Consider the following 22,698-nt stretch of genomic DNA (forward strand, 5'->3'; position numbering starts at 1 on the left):
TGATAAAAGTTAAACACATAGTAGCTAACAAATTGAGGAAAATGAGCAATCTTTACATGAGCGTATTATAGGGTACCTAGCTAACAAATTGAGAAAAATGAGTAGTACCTTTACCTGTAAATATAATAGTGTGACGCTAGCAAACACGTTTAGCGGGCGAAGTTAAAGGTGTTCTCGCGGTCTCACCTGAGAAGTTATCCGTGTACAGCTGACCTGACTGTAAGTGTCATATGATAGTATTTTGCAAAGTAGAAAATGTAATGATGGTTCCAGAAATAGTCAAATGTGCTCTCCCAAGGAATGCCACACATATGCGGAATGAATTTAACGGGGTAAATTGCATTTCTCTATCCCTTCGATATTTAATATTTTCAATTGTCATTTCAGTACCATTTTAGATAATTTCATTTTGCCTCCACACATATTTAGGCGCTTTATCGTTCTGTCCATTTTTGCCGTTACCGTCAAATATAAATTGATAATGTTAAAGTGTAATTTGACTTTTGAGCTTTAATTAGACTTGTCAACGTTCCGTGTCATGTACAAATATTTCGTGTATTTTCGTGTTTTTGTATATCAAACCATAAACCCGAACATGACCCGGATTTTTATTCGTGTACCAATTTGGTGACACTAACCCGAAACTAATATATTCGTGTTTACCCGTTTTAGTCGATTAAAGTACACAAATTATTTACGAAAAATATTAATTGTTAAAATATGTAATAGATAATTAAATGGTGAAGTGCTCACTCACGTAGTTAAGAAACAATAAAATATATTTTAGTATTTACAATTATGTATATATATATGTTATTTAGAATAAGTAAAGTTCACATTTGGTATTTAGTATATATATGTGTATTATATATTAAAAATTTAATTATTTATTTATTATGTGTACCTTCGTTCCGTGTCCTGTACATATATCAGAAACTCAAATTCATGTACTTTCGCGTTCGTGTACCAAATTTTTGAACCCAAACACTAATTATTCATGTCATTTCGTACCATGTTCACGTGTCCTATACTAGTATTGTCAGGTCTAGGTTTAACAGATATTTAATCGGAACCCCTAAACATTTTTTCATGCACATTTGTCCCTCAACTATAAAAATTATGTATTTGAACCTTTTTATTATAAATTAACATTTATTTAATTTTTTGACCATGTAAATGATAATTTTTGAAAAACTGCCAAAAACAAAAGTTATAGATAATTTAACGATCTTTTTGAAATGAAAAGACTCATTAGAAGCGGATTTATAACGAATTCCGGAACTGGATAAAACTTACATCGAATAAAAAATTAAAATAGGATTTATATAATTTTTTTTAATTTTTTTGAGAAAAAATCAAAATATATGATAAATGTGCAATATTCATTTTAAAAAAGTTATATGTGAATTTATATAAAAAAATATAAACGTATATTTTATATACTTTTTCAATTTTTCTCGAAAAAAATTAAATATTATAGAAATTTTATTTGAACTGAATTTACTACGAATATCAAAGAATACTAACTTTTTGAAAATTATTAGAACTCATTTGTCAATTTTTTAATCTCTTAAATTTATCCTTAAAATTTGAGAGATAACATTATACTCAAATTTTATTTAAATAGTATGTATTAGTTTTATTCAAATATATTTGAAATATTTTAAACTTCTTAAATTTTAAAAAAATCGTAAATAATTTTAATAAATAAGTTAAACCTTACAATTCTTATATTTGAGTGTCACAATAATATGAATTTTTCGTTTCATGATTTAGATGAAAAATTTATTATAATTTAAGGGTTAAAGCAATTTTATCCCGGTCTTATTTAAGGGTAACGGTGAAAGTGACGAAAATGAAGTTTTTTCAGCGCCATAATTTTTCCGGGTGCAAAGTAGAAATAGTAAAACTAGTTATACCAAAAGAGTGACAATGAAAACAATAACCCAATCTAATTTGGGAATCTATTATTAGACACTCTACAAAACTACAAACGCATATGGCTTGTGGCCATGAACTTTATTTGGTGAATGACAAAATCCAGTAAAAAATATTGTCTTAAACATTTGACATTTCGACTAATCAAGCTAACTAGTAAAGATTGCTTTGATACACACAGTAAGCCCATATGAAAAATGAATGGGCAAAACTTATCTAATAATGGGAGCAACTTTTATATATTGCAGGAAATAGGTTAATTTCTTTATTCATGATTTGTTCTTAAACTTCCTTTGAACTTTTAAGTCCACCACTATCACGGAGATGTTGTCCTTGCTTCCCTTTTGAAGAGCAAGCATTGAGAGGTATTCGGCTGCTGCTTGAGCAGCAGGATCAACTCCTTGCCCTCTTTCAGAATCAGTAACAGGACCATTCTTTTTATGCCAAAGCAGAATTCGTCTTCTAGCCACTTCACATGCTTCTTCGTTTGTCATGACATCCCACAGACCGTCACTAGCTAATATAAGGCACTCATCCTCTCTAGCTCGCGGTACAAACATAACTTCTGGCTTCGGTATAATCCATGGTTTTAAATATCTATCACCTGTGAAACCAACTTTTTGATCATATATCAAGCAAGCTGAAAGACAATCATCAAATTTCACATGAAACTTTAAATCACAGATGAAATATAAACATCTGAGACGTTGAATCAAAATAATGCATACCAAATAATTCTTATTTTTCAAGGAGAAGAGAGAAGAACACAAGTTGTTTTATGTTCACCAGTTTAAAGATCAAAACTACTTTTGAGTTTATTATGAGCTGTGATAGAGAACAGTAGAACACTGTAAACATTTATTTTTATTGAAATATCCAAAAAATATCATATTAGACTTGCTTAAATTCAGACAGATCTCATATTTTGCGGCAACTAATAATATGCTACCTCCCGATATTCACGTATTAATTAATTAATTGGGTGAATTAAGATATTATAATATTCAAGAATTATTACATTAAATCGCTGTGAATTAAAATGTGTATTTACTTTAATATAAAATAATGTATGTGAAATATTATAATTTATATGTATAAACAAATGGATGCTGCAACTTGGCAATGTGCAACTACAGGTAATGGAAAACCAACATGAATTAATTTCTCATCAACAATTACAAATTTACAGAAGATGAAACTAAAAAGAAATAAGGTTTCTGATAATTAAAAAAGTTAATCAAATATGTAATTGAAGAGGGGTCTCGGGCCTCTCAGTCTCCACTAACAAAGAGTTATGATCCATGCAATACCGTGGATATACATGCAATTATTATAATTGTGTAATAGTTGTTTTTGCTAAATCATTGTGTAATTTTACTTTTAGAAATGCTGTTTATGCAATTCAGATTTTATTCGATTTTTTATGTTGATTTTATCCTTTCTTAATAATAATAAAATATGATGTTGGTTATTTTTAGCCACGTAGTAGTAGTGGTATTTTAAACTAACTTTCCTAGCCTGGTATAACTCAATGTGACACGCTGACCTGAGCCCTCTCGGTGCTGTTAGTAAAGTGTAACTTTATCTAATTTAACGATTACTCAAGAAATACTATCATTATACATATATAACGGGCTAACTTTCGGCCTTTTACAACTTTTTTGGGTCCCAAACATACTTTTTCTTGTCTGATCACGCACATTCTTGGAGGTCAAACTAATTATTTTGTTCCACGTGAAGAATCTCATTTTCAATTTTATAAAGTAGGTTGACAGCAGATTACCTCCAAGTTACTTGTAACAACGAAAATCAACCAAAGTAACATTTATTTTTATTTTAGATAACAACAATGCACTTTAAAAAAGTTAAGTAGCACGCAGGTAATGATGCAATTTAGAGTATGCAAATATTTAAGCGTTCGACACAGAAAGTTGATGATTCAAGCATCAAAGTGTCAGGACCATAGCATGTCTCAAGTAATGCAATGATAGTTCTATTCGTATCAAGGAAAGGAGGTTATTTCAGTCAATTCAGAAGGAAGACTTAGACAATGATTACTAGTTCTATATTTTGCTCTAGCAGTTATCTTTTCAATATGCAAATTATAAGTAAATGGAATTTTTTCCACCAACTTTCTCTCAATTTCTTTCTCTCTACTCCTCTCTCTAGTCTATCTTACTCATCGAGCTATATCTCTTTAGAATAATTTTTCTGCTATCTCTTTTGTAAATCTCCATCTGATCTGGTCTCTAATATCTATTATTTTCTCTAAGTTCTCTGTTCTGCAGCTTACATTAGCCTATAACTTCACTATCTAGTTGTAATTTACTGTTTTATTGTTAAGTCAGAAAATACCGAAAATATACTTTTAACATACTTTTCAAGTAACTGTTTCTGACACAAAGACGTGTGAAATATGATCAATTTCAATGATGTAGATTATAATACACAACAATTACTGAAATCTCAACAATGGCTATTTATAGAAAGATTACCAATGGATCTTGACATTGCAAGTACACCAAAAACACGGTGCCCATTCCACTGTATGACCTTTCCTCCAGATGCTTCAATCCTCGCATTTTCATCTTCTCGATTTGGCTGAACAAAAACAAAATTAAGGAGTTGAATAACGAGAAAGAAACAAATAAAGGACTTCTCGTCACAGAAACCTTTAATTTTCACATCGATAACTGAAAACAAAAAACAAATACGCCTTACTTTATGATCATTTGACAAAGCCATGGCCTCTTTGCCACGGTAAAGAACTGCCCTTGAATCACCACAGTTTGCAACTATAATGTGGGATGAACATAATAATGCTACCACAGCAGTAGACCCAACAGTTTCTGGGGCAACTGGTTCTAAATTACCACTAGAAGTATCACAATCTCCTCCAGGTTCACTTTGACTTACTTTTCCTCCAACTTCATCATCAATCTTTTGAAAGCAGCTGGTGAATATTTCCTCCCACTGCACTTGTTGAGTAACTGCTACCTTTGCTTCAGTTTCGTTGTCCCTAACACCTTTTAACTTCTCCTTCAAAACAAAATGGATACGATCACGGCAGTAGTTCGCAACCTACATACAATATATAGTTGAGAAGATAATATATGTAACCTGATCGTACGAAAACTGGAATTTCACAAATAACAATAATAGAGCATTTAATGCTTTTAACCGAGTTTCTCAAACATGATGTGACGCAGAAAATTAAAATTCTAAGTTACAGAAATATTTATGAACTTGGAAAGGAGCACATTCAAGAAAATATACCACTACTACATCATAGACACTTCATGATTTCTTTAAAATAAATTCAACTAAGCAAAAGAAATAAACAGACTACATAAAGAGAGAAATATCTAGACCTAAAATTCAGACATACCTGAGAACCCCCGTGACCATCATACACTCCAAAAAAATGAGTTGTTATGAGACCAGCATTTTGACTTATGCCATTAATAACATGTTCACCAAGTATCATTTTCTTAGGAACTTCCAGAAACTGAGGCATTGCAGCTACAGCATCTTCCATTTCTGGCCTCTTACCACAGATTGACACATGACCCCACAGAGGGACATACTTCATAGGCACCACACCCCTGCTCCCTTCAGTTTCAGTAATCTTTTCTTTAGGCAACTGAAGAGCAACTACGGATGTCTTAAGAGTGAGAATGTTAGAGCTAACATCATCAGCACTAACTGACATCTTTCCCTCAACACTTTGTTTCTCCAAGCTAATAACTTTGGCAAAAACCTGACCATTATCTATCTCCCCGATTTCAACTGCAATTGGCAGACTTATTCCTGTACTAGCATTCAGAGCTAGCAATTGCTTGCTTTTTATTCCACAGTCAGCTGCCATATCGTCCTTATTTTGCTGAATCATTGCATCAATAGGAACCCAGCTGCTATCTCCATTTAGTACAGTCTCGGATACACTAATTTTCCTTTCACTTTCTACAGCTCCTGAGAAAGTTCTCTTTAGACTATTAAAACTCCTCTCCCTACTGGAAACAGATTCAGCACGCAAAACAGATACAGGATCTGGTAACAAGTTTGATGATTCGGTCACAATTTGCACTCTTGTTATTTCCACATTGCCTGAGATCCCAGAGTTATCACAAATCGAACTACTTAAGCTAACTGTAACTTCAATATCCGGAGGGATCTCTTCCATTATTCACACTTGATAACAAACTGATTACAACACTCGACCCCCTCAAACTTCGGAAAACTACTACTTGCCCCCAGTCAGTTGCTTCAAGCAACTGGTTTGGCACAAAAGGCTTAAAGCCCAGGTATATCAACTCCTCAATTTGGAATGGTGAAATAAGACTCACAAACTAAACCACCAAAAGCAGATCTTAAGCTAGAATAAGCTAAAGCTGAGCAAAATCTAAATTTGTGGCAGTTAAATTCTAGAAGTTGGGGAATCAAAAAGCAGCAACCATATGAAACAACATCAAATCAATGGTGACATAATCTAATGATAGGGAAAAGGAAAATGGGTAATCAGATCTGGTGATGCACAGCAAAAAATCAGGAAATAAATGGATCTAAACATCCATATACAAGATTTTCAGGGCTGTATGAAACTAATTTTCTCCAACATAAAGATCACCAATTGTTCCAGTTGAAGAAAAAGAACCTACCCTCCAAAAAATCAAGATCCTATTATCAGCAAATGATACAATTAACAATCCTTCTTTTCCACAAATCAAAAAAAAACTAAAATACCCTTAAATCACAAGAAAACAACTAAAAGGTGGAGTCTTTTTAACACATACAAATCTGGGTATCATGGATCTGAGGCAACCATACTCATCTTCTGCAAAACCAAGAAAAAAAAACTTTTTTTTATTTAATTAATAATATTGTTCTTGAATTGCACTGAAAAACATGTAACTTGCAGAGAAAATATATATAGTATTAAGAAACAATCAGAAGGGTGGTAGTGGTAGTTAGTATATGTAAGTTGCATCAAATAACAGCAATCTGAAGAATAATAAGCAAGAAAAGAAGAAGGAGAAATAGTTAAGAAAAGGAAGCTTACTAGTATACGAAAACAAGTAGAAACAGGTGAAGCTTCAACCAATTGAAGATCACTTTTTTATTTTTGTCCAAGAAAATATTAGTATAAAGATTGAGAGAGAGAGAGAGAGAGAGAGGGGTTTCTTGAAAATGGGTTGATATTGTTGTAAAAGTGACACGTACAGGGGGTTGAATTATCCAAGTCCAATCAATGCATTGGGGTTAGGACACAATATTATAACCATTAAATGTGTACACGTTACTCAACTCAACTCAACTCAACATGGACTTTTCTTTCACAGACAAAGCATCCTAAAAACACGTGTCCCATTTGTCTCCCCATTTTTGGCAGTCTCCTTTCCTTTATTTATAGATTTAGATGCAATTATTTTATAAAAAAAATGATAAAAAAATCAATTTTTTTAAAAAAATTAATCAAAATAATCATTCAGAAAAAATGTGCAGCCCTAACAATTGGGATTTTTTTTGGAAATTGGACGATGAGTGTCACATTATATCTTATACTCCCTCCGTCCCTCCCAAATGTTTACATTTGGGTGGGGCGCGGAGTTTAAGAAAAATGATAAAATAGTGGAGAAAAGTTAAAAAAATGAGTAAAGTAGTGGGACCGATTAATATTATATGTATAAAGTGGTTATAGTGGAGGAAAGTAGTGGATGTAGTTAATTTAAAAATTATAAAAACTTTACTATTTTTGGAAAGTTTTGAAATGTAAACAATTGGATGAGACATCCAAAAAGGAAAGTGTAAATAAATGGGAGGGACAGAGGGAGTATATAATTAGAGTAAAAGAGTTTTCATGATATGATTTGGTCGTCATGGATGGCTAAAGTAGTAATTTAATTTTGAAATAAAAAAAATTGGGAAACAGAATGAAGTTAGAGTAAAGGAGTTTTCATGGTATGATTTGGTCATCATGACTCAAGTAGTAATTTACTTTTGAAAAAAAAACTGGGAAATAGAGTGACGTGCCTATATGTTGATAAACCTAAAACTAATATGAAATAAATAATATTAATTTTAAGTCTTTTTAAATGTATAATTAGTTATTATTCTTTTTAATATTATCAAATAGATAATTTAGAAAAAATTGTGAATGAAATTTAAAAATGTTATTTTACAATTTTTGTAAATATTTAAAAATAATATAATACATTTAGAGCAACTGAAATAGTGTGTGTATATAATTTAAACATTTTAAATTTAGAAAAATATGATTTGGTTGTCATGGCAGGTGTTAAAATAAGATAAAACTCCCCCACCCTCGTGGAAAAGATAATTTCCCAATAAACTCTAATTGTTTCTAATAAATTTATAATATGTTAGTATTGACAATAAAGAAAAAGTGAGTAAATTTAAACTATTATAATATATCAAAATATCAATATAAATAAAAATATATTATAAATAAAAAAAATATAAATTCCATAAAAATACTAAGATGTAGAGAATCAAATTAACACGAAAACGAAAAAAATGAAATATGTTTATACATAAAATATAATAACCATAACATAACCACTACAAAATAAATATAAAAAACTTGAAAATATATTATATATTACTCGACATGTTTAAAAATGTATTATATACAATATAATTTAGAAATATATAAATAAAAAAAATACTAATAACAAACATGTAAAAATAAATTTTATTACATTATTTTTTGGTAAAATAATAATCACCACATACACATGTTATCATAAAAACTCTTAAGGTGATTTTAAATTTTTAGTTGCAAATTTGACTTACACGTATATTTCCAATGTTTATGCTAAAAAATTAAAAATACAAAAACAAATATAATGTAAAATTATACAAAAAGTAGATATTTAGATTTATTGAAATTAATATTTTGCAAAAATACAGTTGTAATAAGTTAACAAATATGAAAGAAAATTGAAATATATTACTTGATATGTTTAAAAATATATTACCATTAAAAGTAAATGAAATCAAATTATAAGACTAAATTAATAAACATAGCATTTTTTAAAAGAAAATTAAAAAATATATAAAAATATTATAACTAGAAATTATTATTTATGATTGTATTAAAAAATTAAAAATGTTAATAATTCATATATAATTTAGAAAAAATTGTGAATGAAATTTAAAATATTATTTTATAATTTTTGCAAGAAATTGAACAATATTTACATATAATATAATACATTTAGAGCGGTTGAAATAGTGTATATATATAATTTGAAGATTTTAAATTTAAAAACAAATATGAAATTTCTTTAAAAATATGTATATAACAAAATGTTATATAAATAAAATTGTATAAATGTAATTTCACAATTTTTACGAATAAATTTTTATAAAAAATTATAAATAATATCAATAAAGTTTTCCGTGCATTGCATGGGGATAAGGCTAGTATATAGTGTGTGTATATAATTTAAAGATTTTAAATTTAGAAAAATATGATTTGGTTGTCATGGCAAGTGTTAAAATCAGATAAAACTCCCCCGCCCTCGTGGAAAAGATAATTTCCCAATAAACTCTAATTGTTTTTAATAAATTTATAATATGTTAGTATTGACAATAAAGAAAAAGTGAGTAAATTTAAACTATTATAATATATCAAAATATCAATATAAATAAAAATATATAATACATAAAAAAAATATAAATTCCAGAAAAATACTAAGATGTGGAGAATCAAATTAACACGAAAACGAAAAAAATGTAATATTTTTATACATAAAATATAATAACCATAACATAACCACTACAAAATAAATATAAAAAACTTGAAAATATATTATATATTACTTACATGTTTAAAAATGTATTATATACAATATAATTTAGAAAGATATAAAAAAAATAAAATACTAATAACAAACATGTAAAAATAAATTTTACTACATTATTTTTTGGTAAAATAATAATCACCACATACACATGTTATCATAAAAACTCTTAAGGTGATTTTAAATTTTTAGTTACAAATTTTACTTACACGTATATTTCCAATGTTTATGCTAAAAAATTAAAAATAAAAAAATAAATATAATGTAAAATTATACATAAAGTAGATATTTAGATTTATTGAAATTAATATTTTGCAAAAATATAGTTGTAATAAGTTAACAAATATGAAAGAAAATTGAAATATATTACTTGATATGTTCTTTTTTTTCAAAAAAAACGTATCTAATTGATACCATTAAAAGTAAATGAAATCAAATTATAAGACTAAATTAATAAACATAACATTTTTTAAAAGAAAATTAAAAATATATAAAAATATTATAACTAGAAATTATTATTTATGATTGTATTAAAAAATTAAAAATGTTAATAATTCAGAGATAATTTAGAAAAATTTGTGAATGGAATTTAAAATATTATTTTATAATTTTTGCAAAAAATTGAAAAATATTTACATATAATATAATACATTTATAGCGGCTGAATAGTGTATATATATATATAATTTGAAGGTTTTAAATTTAAAAAAAATATGAAATTTCATTAAAAATATGTATATAACAAAATGTTATATAAAAAAAAATTTATAAATATAATTTCACAATTTTTACGAATAAATTTTTATTATTTTTTTTTTGAAGGAAAATGAATTTCATTAACTAGAAACGTCATACAATAAAGTCTCCAACAGTGATTCAGGAGGAGACGAAAACACATAAAAGCAAGAAAGTAAACAAGGACAACGAGCTAACTCATGAGCCACCTTGTTTGCTTGCCTTGAAATAAAATCTAATGAAAATGTCGGGTTCGATTGTAACAACTCCAAACAATGCTGAATAACATGACCCACCTCGAGCTGATTCCCACCATCACCACGAAGAGCTCTAATTGACAGCAAAGAATCCGACTCAAACGAAACCTGTGTCAAACCTTTCCCTGCAATCCATGACAATGCCTCCCTAATACCAATCGCTTCTGCCTCAAAAATCGATCCTACCTCTGGCATACACCCGACTCTACCTTCTATAAACTTCCCCGTGTGATCTCTAAGGACCATACCCACCGAAAATGTCTCGTTCTCCGAAGACAAAGATGCATCAACGTTAACCTTCATATTACCTACCTCTGGAGGTTTCCAACGTTGCACTTTAGCTAAACCACAGGTGCTGCTTTGACTACTGCTCTTCTTTTTATTTTTCATAGCATCGGTCCATTCGTTAATCATCTTAGAACTCCAGTCCATTGCCACAACTGGCGAAACTGTTTTGTCATCCCAAACCTTTTTATTCCTCCAATGCCATATCCCCCAGAGGACTTTTGCAATTTTGCACACTTCAGAACATGTGCCACCATTAATCTTTTCCAGTAACCATTCTGAGGCTGAATTAATTTGCTGCATATCCAGACTTAACCCTGCATAGAGCCAACATTGAGAAGCAAACGAGCACATGAAAAACACGTGCACCATATGCTCTTCATCCCTATCACACATCGAGCACACAGTTGCTAAACTCACCCCTTTTTCTCTAAGCCTAGTCTTGACTGGAAGATTATTACGGCCAAACCTCCACAAAAATACTTTTATCTTGTGAGGAATATTAAGCCTCCAGATTTTGCCCCATCCCTCACTCTGAATTGCTCTATTAACTCTCAATCCCTGATTCTGCCAGACTCTGTAACCTGTTTTCACATCATAGTGCCCATCAACAGATTGCGTCCAAGCCACCCGATCTCTAACATTTCTTTGAGGAACAGGAATAGATAAAATTGCAGCTGCATCCTCCTCCGTAAATAATTCCTTAACCTTGTTGACATCCCATTGTTTCGTTCCTGGCATGAAGAGGCTATTCACTGTTTCATTCCTACCCACATACCTGTGACTGTCCTCCACCTTAAAATCCTCTTTCTTTCGAAGCCATGGATCCTTCGTAGCTACAATGTCTTCACCATTACCTAGAACCCATCTATATCCCTTAGCCAGAACTTCTTTTGCCTCAAACAACCCCGACCAAATAAAGCTAGCACCTGTACCTTTAACCGCCTTCAATAGATGACGGTCAGCAAAGTAACGTGCTTTGTACACTCGAGAGAGTAATGCCTGAGGCTGATTAATGAACTTCCAGCAATGTTTTCCCAACAGTGATAAATTGAAGCCATGAAAAATTCTAAATCCCAGACCCCCTTTACACTTTGCAAAACTCATAGCATCCCAAGATAACCACTTAATACCCTTGTTATTACCATTACTCGAACCCCACCAAAAACTATTTAACATTCTTTCTATCTCCTGACATAAAGACTTGGGGAGAAGGAAGCAAGACATACAGTAAGCCGGAATAGATTGTGCAACGTTCTTAATCAGAACTAACTTACCTGCTTTCGACAGAGGCTTCTTCTTCCAGCTTTGAATACGTTGTCCCACCTTATCCTTTATAAACCCAAAAACCCTTTTCTTCGACCGACCTATTAGCGAAGGAAGACCCAGGTAATTACTCTCGCTCAGATCATTATGCACCCCAAGAATCGTAGTCAACTCTCCTTGCTTATCCCTACGAACATTCGAGCTAAAAAAGACACCTGATTTCTGGAAATTAATAGACTGTCCAAAATTTCTCTCATATGCATTCAAGAGAGTCTTAACTGCCACTGCCTCCTCATTGCTAGCCTTGAAAAACAGGAAACTATCATCCGCAAACAAGATGTGGGTGATAGAAGGAGCTGTAGGACTTATTTGACACCCCTTAATCGTTCCTCTTGCAGCTGCTTGATCTAGTAAATTAGAGAGTCCCTCCACACAAAGCAGAAATAGGTACGGGGACAAGGGATCTCCCTGTCGAAGTCCCCTTTTAGGAACAATAGGGCCTACCATATCACCATTCAAACAAACATCATAAGAAACCGATGTGACACACATCATCATCCACTTTACCCATTTACTACAAAAACCCATACTCCTCATCCGATACTTCAGAAAATTCCAGTCCACCCTATCATAAGCCTTACTTATATCTAGCTTTAGAGCAACTTCGCCTTCATTTCCACCTGTTTTCCTTCTCATATGGTTAATGATCTCGAAAGCTATAAGCACATTATCAGTAATGCTTCGCCCTGGCACAAAGGCTGATTGATTTTCCGATATTAAACCAGGCAAAATAATCTTAAGTCTATTGGCTAAAACCTTTGCCAATATCTTATAAAGAACATTACAAAGGGCTATTGGTCGAAAATCCTTCATACTGCTCGCATCTGACTTCTTGGGAATCAACACTATATTAGTGTTATTGAGATCAGCCGGAAACGAACACTGATCAAGCCAACTCTTACAACAATCATACACCTCCTTGCCCATTCTATCCCAAAAATGTTGAAAGAAGGCAGGGTTGAGACCATCCGGCCCAGCCGCCTTGTCCGGATGCATCTGTTTAACCGCTACAGAAAATTCCTCATAAGATACTTCCTCAATCAGCCTATCATTCTGCTCGCTCGATACTACAGTGACACTATTACCTTGACTCAAATCCACCTCCATTGAGTCTGAAAAAATGTTCGTGTAATACTCTTTCACCACTCTGCACATACCCTCTTTATCCTCCACTCTGTCACCTGTCTCTGTTAGAAGCCAAGCGATGTGATTGGTTTTCTTCCTAGCCATAGCTGAAGCATGAAAGAACTTCGTGTTAGAATCACCCTCCTCCAGCCAGAAGATTTTAGCTCGTTGTTTCCAATATACCTCCTCGTGAAACAGAAGCTCATTCAACTTTTCCTTTTCTGCTAAATAAGAGGCCACTCCTCTCTCATCTGTACTATTTACCAGCCCTGCAATTACCTCTTTCTGCATCCTTACTTTCTCCCTGAATTTATTGAAGAATTTTTTCCCCCACTTAGCCATAAACGCAGTAACATTCAACAACTTTGGCAACAGGTGCATCTTAGGAATCTTGGACCAAAATTCCGATATTTCACTATGAAAATGAGGATCCTTCAGCCAAGTATTTTCGAACCTGAATCGAAACTGCTTCTTCGATATAAAAGAACTAATAAAATCAACCTGAATGGGATCATGGTCTGAACAGGTTGTATGATAAACAGTAAGATTGCATAATGGGAATTTATCCCACCAAGCAGCCGTAGCAAAAGACCTATCCAACCTCTCTTTAACCCACTCTTTCTTGCCTCTGCTCTTTTCCCATGTAAATTTCCCACCTTTAAGCTCAAGCTCAATTAACATACTATCCTCAATCGCTTGTCTAAATCCATCCATAAGACTTTGGGGATGATTAACAAGACCCCATTTATCCGAACTATAAAGTAAATCATTAAAATCACCCACCATCAACCAAGGCAATTGAGACATACCAGCTAGTTGTCTTATTAAATCCCACGAATTTTTCCTACGACTTCTCTCCGGGAAACCGTAGAAGCAGGTGAGTCTCCAAGTCACCATATTATTCTCCAACATGTGAACATCTATATGATTTATAGAGTAGCCAACGATCTGACATTGAACATGGTTCTTCCAAAAAATAGCCAAGCCTCCACTACGACCAACTCTATCTACTGAAAAGCACTGAGCAAAACCAAACTTAATACGAATATCTTCTATTTTACTAGCTACTGAAATAGTCTCAGAAAGGAACAAGATATCAGGTTTACGATCCTTTAAAAGATCGCCAAGCACCCGAACTGTACGAGGGTTCCCCAACCCTCGACAGTTCCAACTTAAACAATTCATAATGTTCGGCTAGCTTGCATCGCAAGCTTAGCCAAAGTAGTGTTCGAAGACTCTGCACAATCCAATTTAGAAAGAACAGAATCGTTAAGAGGTAACACCCCACCCTCAGTTTCCATATTATCAGATGTCACTGGCCCAAGTCTTTTACGTTTCCTTTCTTCAATATCTAGCCCATCTAACTCCTCCTCTCTAGGCCCATTAAGTAAAATAGAATTTGACTTTCCCTCCTTCAAGATAGCCTTATCAGATGATTTCCTTAAACCCTCCTGTAATGTAGGATTTCCTGTTTCTCTCCCCCTAAAAATCCGTCTTTGATCCCCCACTTGCACCAAACCCCGATTTTGAATTTCCGAAAAATCCTGCATTCTGTTATCCTTACCATATCTGCTAGCCCATTCAACATCGTTCTCCTCCCGTAACCACTTACTGCCACCGCTTCCCCCCGCCCTTCGTGGTGGTGCCCTGAGCCAAGCACCCCACTCATTTGATACCTCACCACCTTGGGATGCAAACTTTCTTTGACAGAACCTTTCAGTATGTGAAAGCATGCCACAACTGAAACAAAAATCCCCTAATCTTTCGTACTTGCACTGTACAATGAACTCAGATCCACTCCTCCCCTTAATTTTCTTTTTGCGCTTCAAAGGTTTTCTGACATCCACCTTGATCCTAATTCTCATACATTCTCTCCAGATGCTTGAGTCATTTTTAGGATCATACTCCAAGAACGTACCAAAAAAATTGCCCAGCTGCATTCCAACCGCTTCTGTCATAAATCCTGATGGTAAATCATGTATCTGAATCCAGAAATTAACTTCTGTCAACGAGACTTTCAACGGATCCTCTCCAGCTGCTATCAAATTCATCACCAGAACAGCACCATCAAAAGACCAAGGACCTCCTTTCTGAACCCACAGCATGTCATCCTTATGATAAAACTGAAAGAGAAACAATCCCATCCGCAATTCTTTAATGTTCACTCCCATAGCAGGTCGCCATATATCCGCCATTTTGGATCTCATAGCTTTAACATTAATGTTCTTCTCTGTTAAAAACCTCCCCACTAAGCAGAGATCAAACTTATTCGATTCCTCCTCTCCTCCCACATCAAAGCACAACTCTTCATTCTCCTCTGTATCAATATCCAACTCTGCCATTCGATCGTTAATTTCTTCAATAGAAGCCATGCTCAAGAGAGCCTCTCACAATTCACATAGAACTGGAGAGAAAAATCAACCTCCCACGTAAACTACGGAGAGAACTCTAGTTGGATTTTTAATCTTAAACACCTATATTTAATGTAAACTTTGTAATGACACGAATAAATTTTTATAAAAAATTATAAATAATATCAATAAAGTTTTTTGTGCATTACACGGGGATAAGGCTAGTATATACAGTTGGGTGTAGAGATGCAAAAAAAGTCCGGCCCAAAAAATCTGACCCTACTCGATTCGGTCAAAGTCCGGTCTGGTACCGGCTCGGGCTTCGGGCCTCGACGGACCCTATGTTTTTTGGCAAAGCCCGGCTCGGCCCCGTTAAAAACCCGGGTTTCGGCCCGGCCCGATCCGACCCGATTACAAGCTTAAAAAAGCCAGGTTATAATTTGATTATTCTAATATATTTTCTTATATATTTATAAATTCACATTTATTATAAATATAAATAATACTTTAAACACATATATATTTACATATTTGTGATTAATAATATTATTTATATATTTCGTGATATAAATAATGAAAAAAAATATAATAAGTATATTATATATATTTGGATATCATTGTTATCATAACAATGATAAAATATATTATTCTATAAACATATTTATTTTTTCCCCGAACTTAAATGTTTTGAACAAAATAATGTTTTCATAAAATATTGTATCTAAACTAATACATTTTTACGATAATTTAGTTGCTAACATATGTATTTTTTGGAATCTTTAATAATATTCTAATAATATTCGATCCGATTTAAATTAGAAAAAAGTCCGGCCGATCCGATCCGGCCTGAAAAAAGCCCGGTTAGACTCGCATCGAGGGCCCAAATAGGCTCTGATATTTTCGGAAAGTCCGGCCCGGCCCAATTAAAGTCGAAGTCTGAAAAACCCGAATCAGTCAAAGCCCCGACCCAGTTGTGGGCCTTTTGGACATCTTAGTTGGGTGTCACATATGTAGTATGTACACTGAATACTTAACTATCCATCCATCGATTAAAGGCTAAAGTTGATGAAAAAATGATTATTTTAATTAATTTTACATAAAAAATAAGTTAAATCTGTCATTCTCTCAATTTTATAAATCCATAATTTTAAATTTATATAAAACAATTATTCCATTTTTTTTTTAATATTTGGTATTTTGATTTTTTACATATATTTTTAAGTATTTTGAAAGCATATATAAAATTAATATTTTTTTAATTTTTTATTCTTAAATATAATTTTAATTATATATTTTTATTTATAAAAAAAATAAAATATTAATTTTATATATGCTTTGAAATTATCTCAAACACCTAAAATGTGTGTCAAAAATCAAAGTATAAAATTTTAAAAAATAAAGGAAGTATAATGTAATCATGGTAGCAATAAAATAAATAATCACGTCAACTTGATTTATTTTCCAATCTCAGCATAATATATAGACACAATATTTTTTTATTTTGGTGACTAAATAAAATTATTGGATCTCAAGCTTATTTATTGATGGAAGTTTGATTGTAAAAATCTTACTTTAAATATAAGACAGTGTTGCCTTCAACAGACTCTGGCGCCAAATTTAGTTAACAATGTAGATGACACGCCTAATCTATAGGCACAAAACAAGGAACATTCTTTAAGAATTAGAAGCAGAGTATTTTTGCATATGTTTTTGTGTAAAATTTTGGAGGTGATCAGGGTGGTGGTGGTGCTAGAGGGTTGTGCTGCCGCAGAAAGTTGGGAATTTTCGGGCGGCGCACAACCTATAGCAACACCATGTCTAACCATAATTCCGGAGAAGGAATTTACATAACCACCGCTATTGCGGTTGATAAGGACAAGAATAGCCCTCATGCCGTTCGATGGGCTATTGATAATCAATTGAAAAAGAATGCTAGCATTTTTCTTGTTCATGTCCGAACTCATTTATCGCAACCTGGTACGTTGCTTAGTTTCCTTAACATTTTCCTCATTTTACACATGATCATGATCATGTAATGCATGTTTGCGTGTGCTTCCTATCTTTCTTTTGATTATTATGGACATTGTTGTCATGATTCATGTTTTGTTTATGTACTCCATTTATTTACGAGAAAGCAATAGTGAAAGTTTGTGTTACATTTTTGATTATGCAGAAGATGCTGTCCCTAAAGAAGGCCGTGCACCAACAGACTCTGAAATGCAGCAAATCTTCCTCCCATATCGTGGATTTTGCGCTCGAAAAGGGGTAAGCAACCTTCACTCCACATGCTTAAGAATAGCAGATTGCTTGAATCCCAGTTGATAATAGTAAGGAACAAATGGTTCTGTTGTAAGAATAAGGCATAAGTTATTGGTGTCAAGTGATGTTATTATTGGATGCTTAAATCACCAACACGTAATGTCTTAGCAAAAGCATCATATATGCCTCGTCTGATGGTTAATGGATGTTTTACAGATTCGAGCAACAGAGATAGTCCTCTCTGACATTGATGTTACAACTGCACTAGTAGATTTTATTGTAAGGAATAGCCTCAGCACCATCATTGTTGGTGCTTCCAACAGAAGTGCTCTAACAAGGTATTTTCACTCTTAAGATTTTTATCACTACTTCTTATATACAAATGCATTGTCAGTAGGTTATGTCTTACAATAAGGTCTTCTTTAAGTTCTTTTAATGACGAATTTTGGTTGCTTTGATCATCAGGGCATTTAGAAATCCAGATGTGCCAACTAGCTTAGGCAAAATTGCTCCAGATTTCTGCTCAGTGCACGCGATATCCAAAGGAAGAGTTCAGAACGTCAAAACAGCTACTCGCACTGTTTCACCTGCTCCTAGTGTGAGCTCCAAGCCACCATTACAATCAGGATATTCATCAGACAGGTAAGCAATTCTGAAACAATTAGCAGTCTAAAATTAATATATCATACAGTATCGTTTTAAAGTGACCAACACGAGAAATATTGTTCTGAACTTGTTCACAGTCTTCCCACTTTGACAATCTCCAAAGTTTAAGATTCTGACATGTTCTAAAACTGTATAAACACTGTACTTGCATGACTAATAGCATCTCCTCGACTTTATTACAAAATCTCATACTCAATTTTAATGCACTTCTGCAGCAGCACCTCTTTTAGCCAGTCGAGCTGGAAAAGTGGATCCGAGAAAACATCATTTGATAAAAGCAGCAGCGATAGTAGTTCGTACACAAACAAGAGCAATGATTATAGTATGGTGCATCCACTCGACAGGCACTCAGGCAACAAATCTCCATTCCCACCTTCAGTGAGCAATCTCAACTACATGGTTCGCACAAAGGCAATGGGGAGTACCAATTTTTCATTTGACAGCAGTGAGTTTTCCGGGTTATCTAGTTTCCAATCAGCTGACTATTCCATGGAGAATTCAGACCGATCCCTAACATCAGGAACTTCAAAGACAACTAGCTATGCATCCTCTCACGTAGGAGTAAGTGCAATATAAATATCTTTAGGTCTTGTGAATGCTAATTGACTATCCAACTATGGCTAGATAGATTATGGATTTTTTTTTTTTAATTTAAACAATCAGTCATTACTAGTTTGCAGAAATTGAAAGCCAACAGTTGGCCTTTCAATAAATGATAGACTAATATTGGCAAAATGAACAAATAATTTTGGTTCGTACACAACTTGAAGACTTGATATGTTACAGGAAGAGATAGAAAATGAGATGAGGAGATTAAAACAGGAACTGAAGCAAACCATGGATATGTACAATTCAGCATACAATGAAAGTATAAATGCGAAACAGAAGGTTAGAATTTAGCATTATCTGCATCAACTTTTCTGCAATTTATTTAATGCCAAGGAGATAAGTTCTTATGTTGGCTTTGTATCCAGGTGAGAGAGATTGATGAATGGAAGTCAACAGAGGCACGTATGATAGCACAAAAAAAGCGATCCGAAGAAGATGCATTAGCTCTTATCGAGATGGAGAAGCGAAAGTGCAGGGCAGCAATGGAAGCAGCGCAAAAGGCTCAACTTCTAGCAGAATTGGAGACTCAGAAACGAATCACTGCAGAACGTTTGGCTGAGTACGAGGCAGAAGAAATGAGGAAGGCAATGGATGCATTGAATCGAAATGGTGTACGCTATAGAACTTATACTATTGAAGAAATTGAAGTAGCAACGAACAGGTTCTCTGAGTCGGCAAAGATTGGCGAAGGAGGATATGGACCTGTTTTTAAAGGTTATCTTGATCACACTGCTGTTGCCATAAAAGTCTTGAGGCCAGATATTGCTCAAGGAAAAGAGCAATTTCAAAAAGAGGTAATATATTTTTCAATGCCCTTACAAAAATATAATTAGATTAACAAGACATGCATATATTTTTCCAATACAAGTTCTGTCTTGATGCCTATTTAATCCTGGCTTTTCTAATGCAGATTGAGGTGTTGAGCTGCATGAGACATCCAAACATGGTTCTTCTATTAGGCGCCTGCCCCGAGTATGGATGCCTTGTATATGAATACATGGAAAATGGAAGCTTAGAAGATCGTCTTTTTAGAAAACACAACACACCACCAATTTCTTGGAGAACCCGTTTCAAGATTGCTGCAGAAATCGGCACTGCCCTCCTTTTCCTTCATCAATCAAAACCAGAGCCCCTCGTGCATCGTGATCTTAAACCTGCCAACATTCTCTTAGACAGAAATTATGTGAGCAAGATTAGTGATGTCGGGTTAGCAAGGATGGTTCCACCATCTGTGGCAGATAGTGTTACCCAATATCACATGACAGCAGCTGCTGGAACATTTTGCTACATCGATCCAGAGTACCAACAAACTGGAATGTTAGGCACAAAATCAGATTTATACTCATTTGGGGTGATGTTGTTGCAGCTCATAACAGGAAAACCTCCAATGGGTATTACTGGTCAGGTCTCAAATGCTATCGAGAAAGGAGATATCTCACAAGTGCTCGATCCATCAGTGCCTGATTGGCCTGTGGAAGAGGCTACAGCATTTGCAAACTTGTGTTTGAAGTGCTGTGAGTTGAGGAGGAAGGACAGACCAGACCTTGCTACGGTCATATTGCCGGAACTGGAGCGACTAAGAGAACTTGCATGTGAAAATGAAGATGAATACACAGAATAAAATTAGTGAGAGTCAATAGCCTACCAACGACAAGCTTCTGAGGAATTTTGTATGGTCAGTTCAGTATTCCATTATGGAAACCTCTGAACCAGACTTCACTTGCATATAACTCCTCTCTAGTTTGCATTTTCTCTCTGGTTTTGCAAAAATTTTGTGTTGCGATTGTTCGATTATCTTCACTACTTGATTCACCTCCATTCCTGAAAATCATACAACTTGATTGTAAGTTCCATCTACTAGGCCAGCCTGTAGTATGTTGTTCCACTTGTTGGGTAAATGTATGCAGAGGTTATTGTTAACCACAATCTCCGATTAATACATACAAAATATACAAATAATAGAAAGAAAATAAAATGATATAAAAGGAGAAGTTCTCGAGTCCCGAGTATAACCGTCTCCTGAAAGTTATTACGGTCATCACCATTTGTGCGAGTCAACGCGTTGCTGCACGAACAGCGCCTTCGGCGAATAAGAACGGAACAAGAAATTATCACCGGAAGAGTTGAGGGTTTTTTGTTTAGGAGGCGGCTGTGTAATATATTTCGAATGAATAAAATAACCCTAAACCTGATAATGATAATATATAGGCTCGAGGGAACGGATCAAGAAACTATCACCGAACGCGTTAATTAATAATTGAATCAAAATTATTATTACGCCAAATCAATTATAATAATTCGTAATAAAAAACGAATTAAGAATTTAAGAGCCCAAGCGCAGCCAACCATGTTAGCTCCACATGAGAGCCTTTAGTTGTAAATTAAATTTAGCAAAACTAGTCTGTAATTATTCGGGCCAGTTTTCTGACTGCTATATTCGTGTCCGCACGTCGTACACGCGGGCAAACTCGAAAGTTTCGCAAGCCTCAGATTACTCCTCGAAAGCCCAAAATTTGCACCCCTCGCGCACGTGGTGGTGGAGTAATAGATAAGTAATACATTTGAACACTACATAAGTGTTTTATTATATAAAACTATGCATTCTTCTTTGCAAATTCAACGTGGGACTTTCATTATTCTAAACAAATTTCCACAACTAAAGGACTAACTTTTGATGATCATATCTCATCCATCTCTTAATCATTTTGAGTGATTCAAAGTGTCTCGGAAAGCTCTCCCGGAGGAGAACACGTTCCAAGTATCACTTGTCATGCGCACGCGACATTCGTTCACTCAAACTATGGCTCAAATTGACTCGACAATGTGACTGCTACCCACATTTTCCAACAGTTATATACATCCCTACTCCAAGCAATACGGATATAGAGTACATATTTCTGAAGATGTTTTTTTCTTGGTCAAGTTAGTACATAAATGGAAAATGACAAGTTTTAATTTGTGAGTACATACACAAATTACACATGCAATATGTATACATTTGAGAAAAATTATGGAAACTCTAGTATTTTTCATACAAAATTGTGCATTGAGATAAATTAGTTAATAAATCATAGCCTATTTTAAGCTAAATGCGTAGTAGTTAATAAATCATAGCTCATTTTAATACATTTCGCTTAATGTTACATACAGTATGACTGGAAACAAAGACGAGTAGTTGATTTAAGAGTAAGTTACTGCTTGTAAAAAGTTGCCCTATTTTTAAGTTTAGCATAAAACTATAGTTGATTTGAAATCTTGAAAAGCTCTACAAACATTGCTTTGAGAGTTGAGACTGCAACTTTCAAACTCGTATCACTTCCT

General features: G+C 33.6%; 2 protein-coding genes across 3 annotated transcripts; one reads left to right on the forward strand and one right to left on the reverse strand.

Annotated features, from left to right (window-relative positions):
• Positions 1–1,933: 1,933 nt before the first annotated feature.
• LOC141723946 (protein phosphatase 2C 50-like) lies at positions 1,934–7,168 on the reverse strand. The gene is made up of 5 exons (XM_074525917.1): positions 6,998–7,168; positions 5,327–6,772; positions 4,660–5,019; positions 4,434–4,539; positions 1,934–2,542 (listed from the first exon to the last, which is right to left on the reverse strand). Exons 2-5 carry the CDS (start codon positions 6,119–6,121, stop codon positions 2,208–2,210), a joined length of 1,596 nt encoding a protein of 531 aa, XP_074382018.1. The 5' UTR covers positions 6,122–6,772; positions 6,998–7,168; the 3' UTR covers positions 1,934–2,207.
• A 10,397-nt stretch (positions 7,169–17,565) lies between these two features.
• Positions 17,566–21,195, forward strand: LOC141723947 (U-box domain-containing protein 51-like). 2 transcript variants are annotated; one of them, XM_074525918.1, is made up of 8 exons: positions 17,566–17,820; positions 18,017–18,108; positions 18,319–18,440; positions 18,568–18,744; positions 18,984–19,329; positions 19,555–19,656; positions 19,743–20,171; positions 20,288–21,195. In XM_074525918.1, the coding sequence occupies exons 1-8, from the start codon at positions 17,658–17,660 to the stop codon at positions 20,996–20,998; spliced, it is 2,142 nt and encodes a 713-aa protein (XP_074382019.1). In that variant the 5' UTR covers positions 17,566–17,657; the 3' UTR covers positions 20,999–21,195. The 2 variants fall into 2 exon arrangements, with proteins under 2 accessions (XP_074382019.1, XP_074382020.1); XM_074525919.1 differs by having other exon boundaries at positions 18,987–19,329.
• Positions 21,196–22,698: the final 1,503 nt, after the last annotated feature.

This window comes from Apium graveolens, chromosome 5 (genome assembly GCF_009905375.1).
Source record: "Apium graveolens cultivar Ventura chromosome 5, ASM990537v1, whole genome shotgun sequence".
NCBI lineage: Eukaryota > Viridiplantae > Streptophyta > Magnoliopsida > Apiales > Apiaceae > Apium > Apium graveolens.

Bases quoted from the DNA above. Each gene is read 5' to 3' on its own strand.
- LOC141723946 (XM_074525917.1), bottom strand. From the start codon at position 6,121: ATGGAAGAGATCCCTCCGGATATTGAAGTTACAGTTAGCTTAAGTAGT. The intron at 4,540-4,659 runs GTAAGGCGTATT...GTTTTTGTTCAG, and splicing joins CTTTGTCAAATGATCATAAA to CCAAATCGAGAAGATGAAAA. The intron at 2,543-4,433 runs GTAATCTTTCTA...TTGGTTTCACAG, and splicing joins TGCAATGTCAAGATCCATTG to GTGATAGATATTTAAAACCA.
- LOC141723947 (XM_074525918.1), top strand. From the start codon at position 17,658: ATGTCTAACCATAATTCCGGAGAAGGAATTTACATAACCACCGCTATT. The intron at 18,109-18,318 runs GTAAGCAACCTT...GATGTTTTACAG, and splicing joins GATTTTGCGCTCGAAAAGGG to ATTCGAGCAACAGAGATAGT. The intron at 20,172-20,287 runs GTAATATATTTT...TTTCTAATGCAG, and splicing joins AAGAGCAATTTCAAAAAGAG to ATTGAGGTGTTGAGCTGCAT.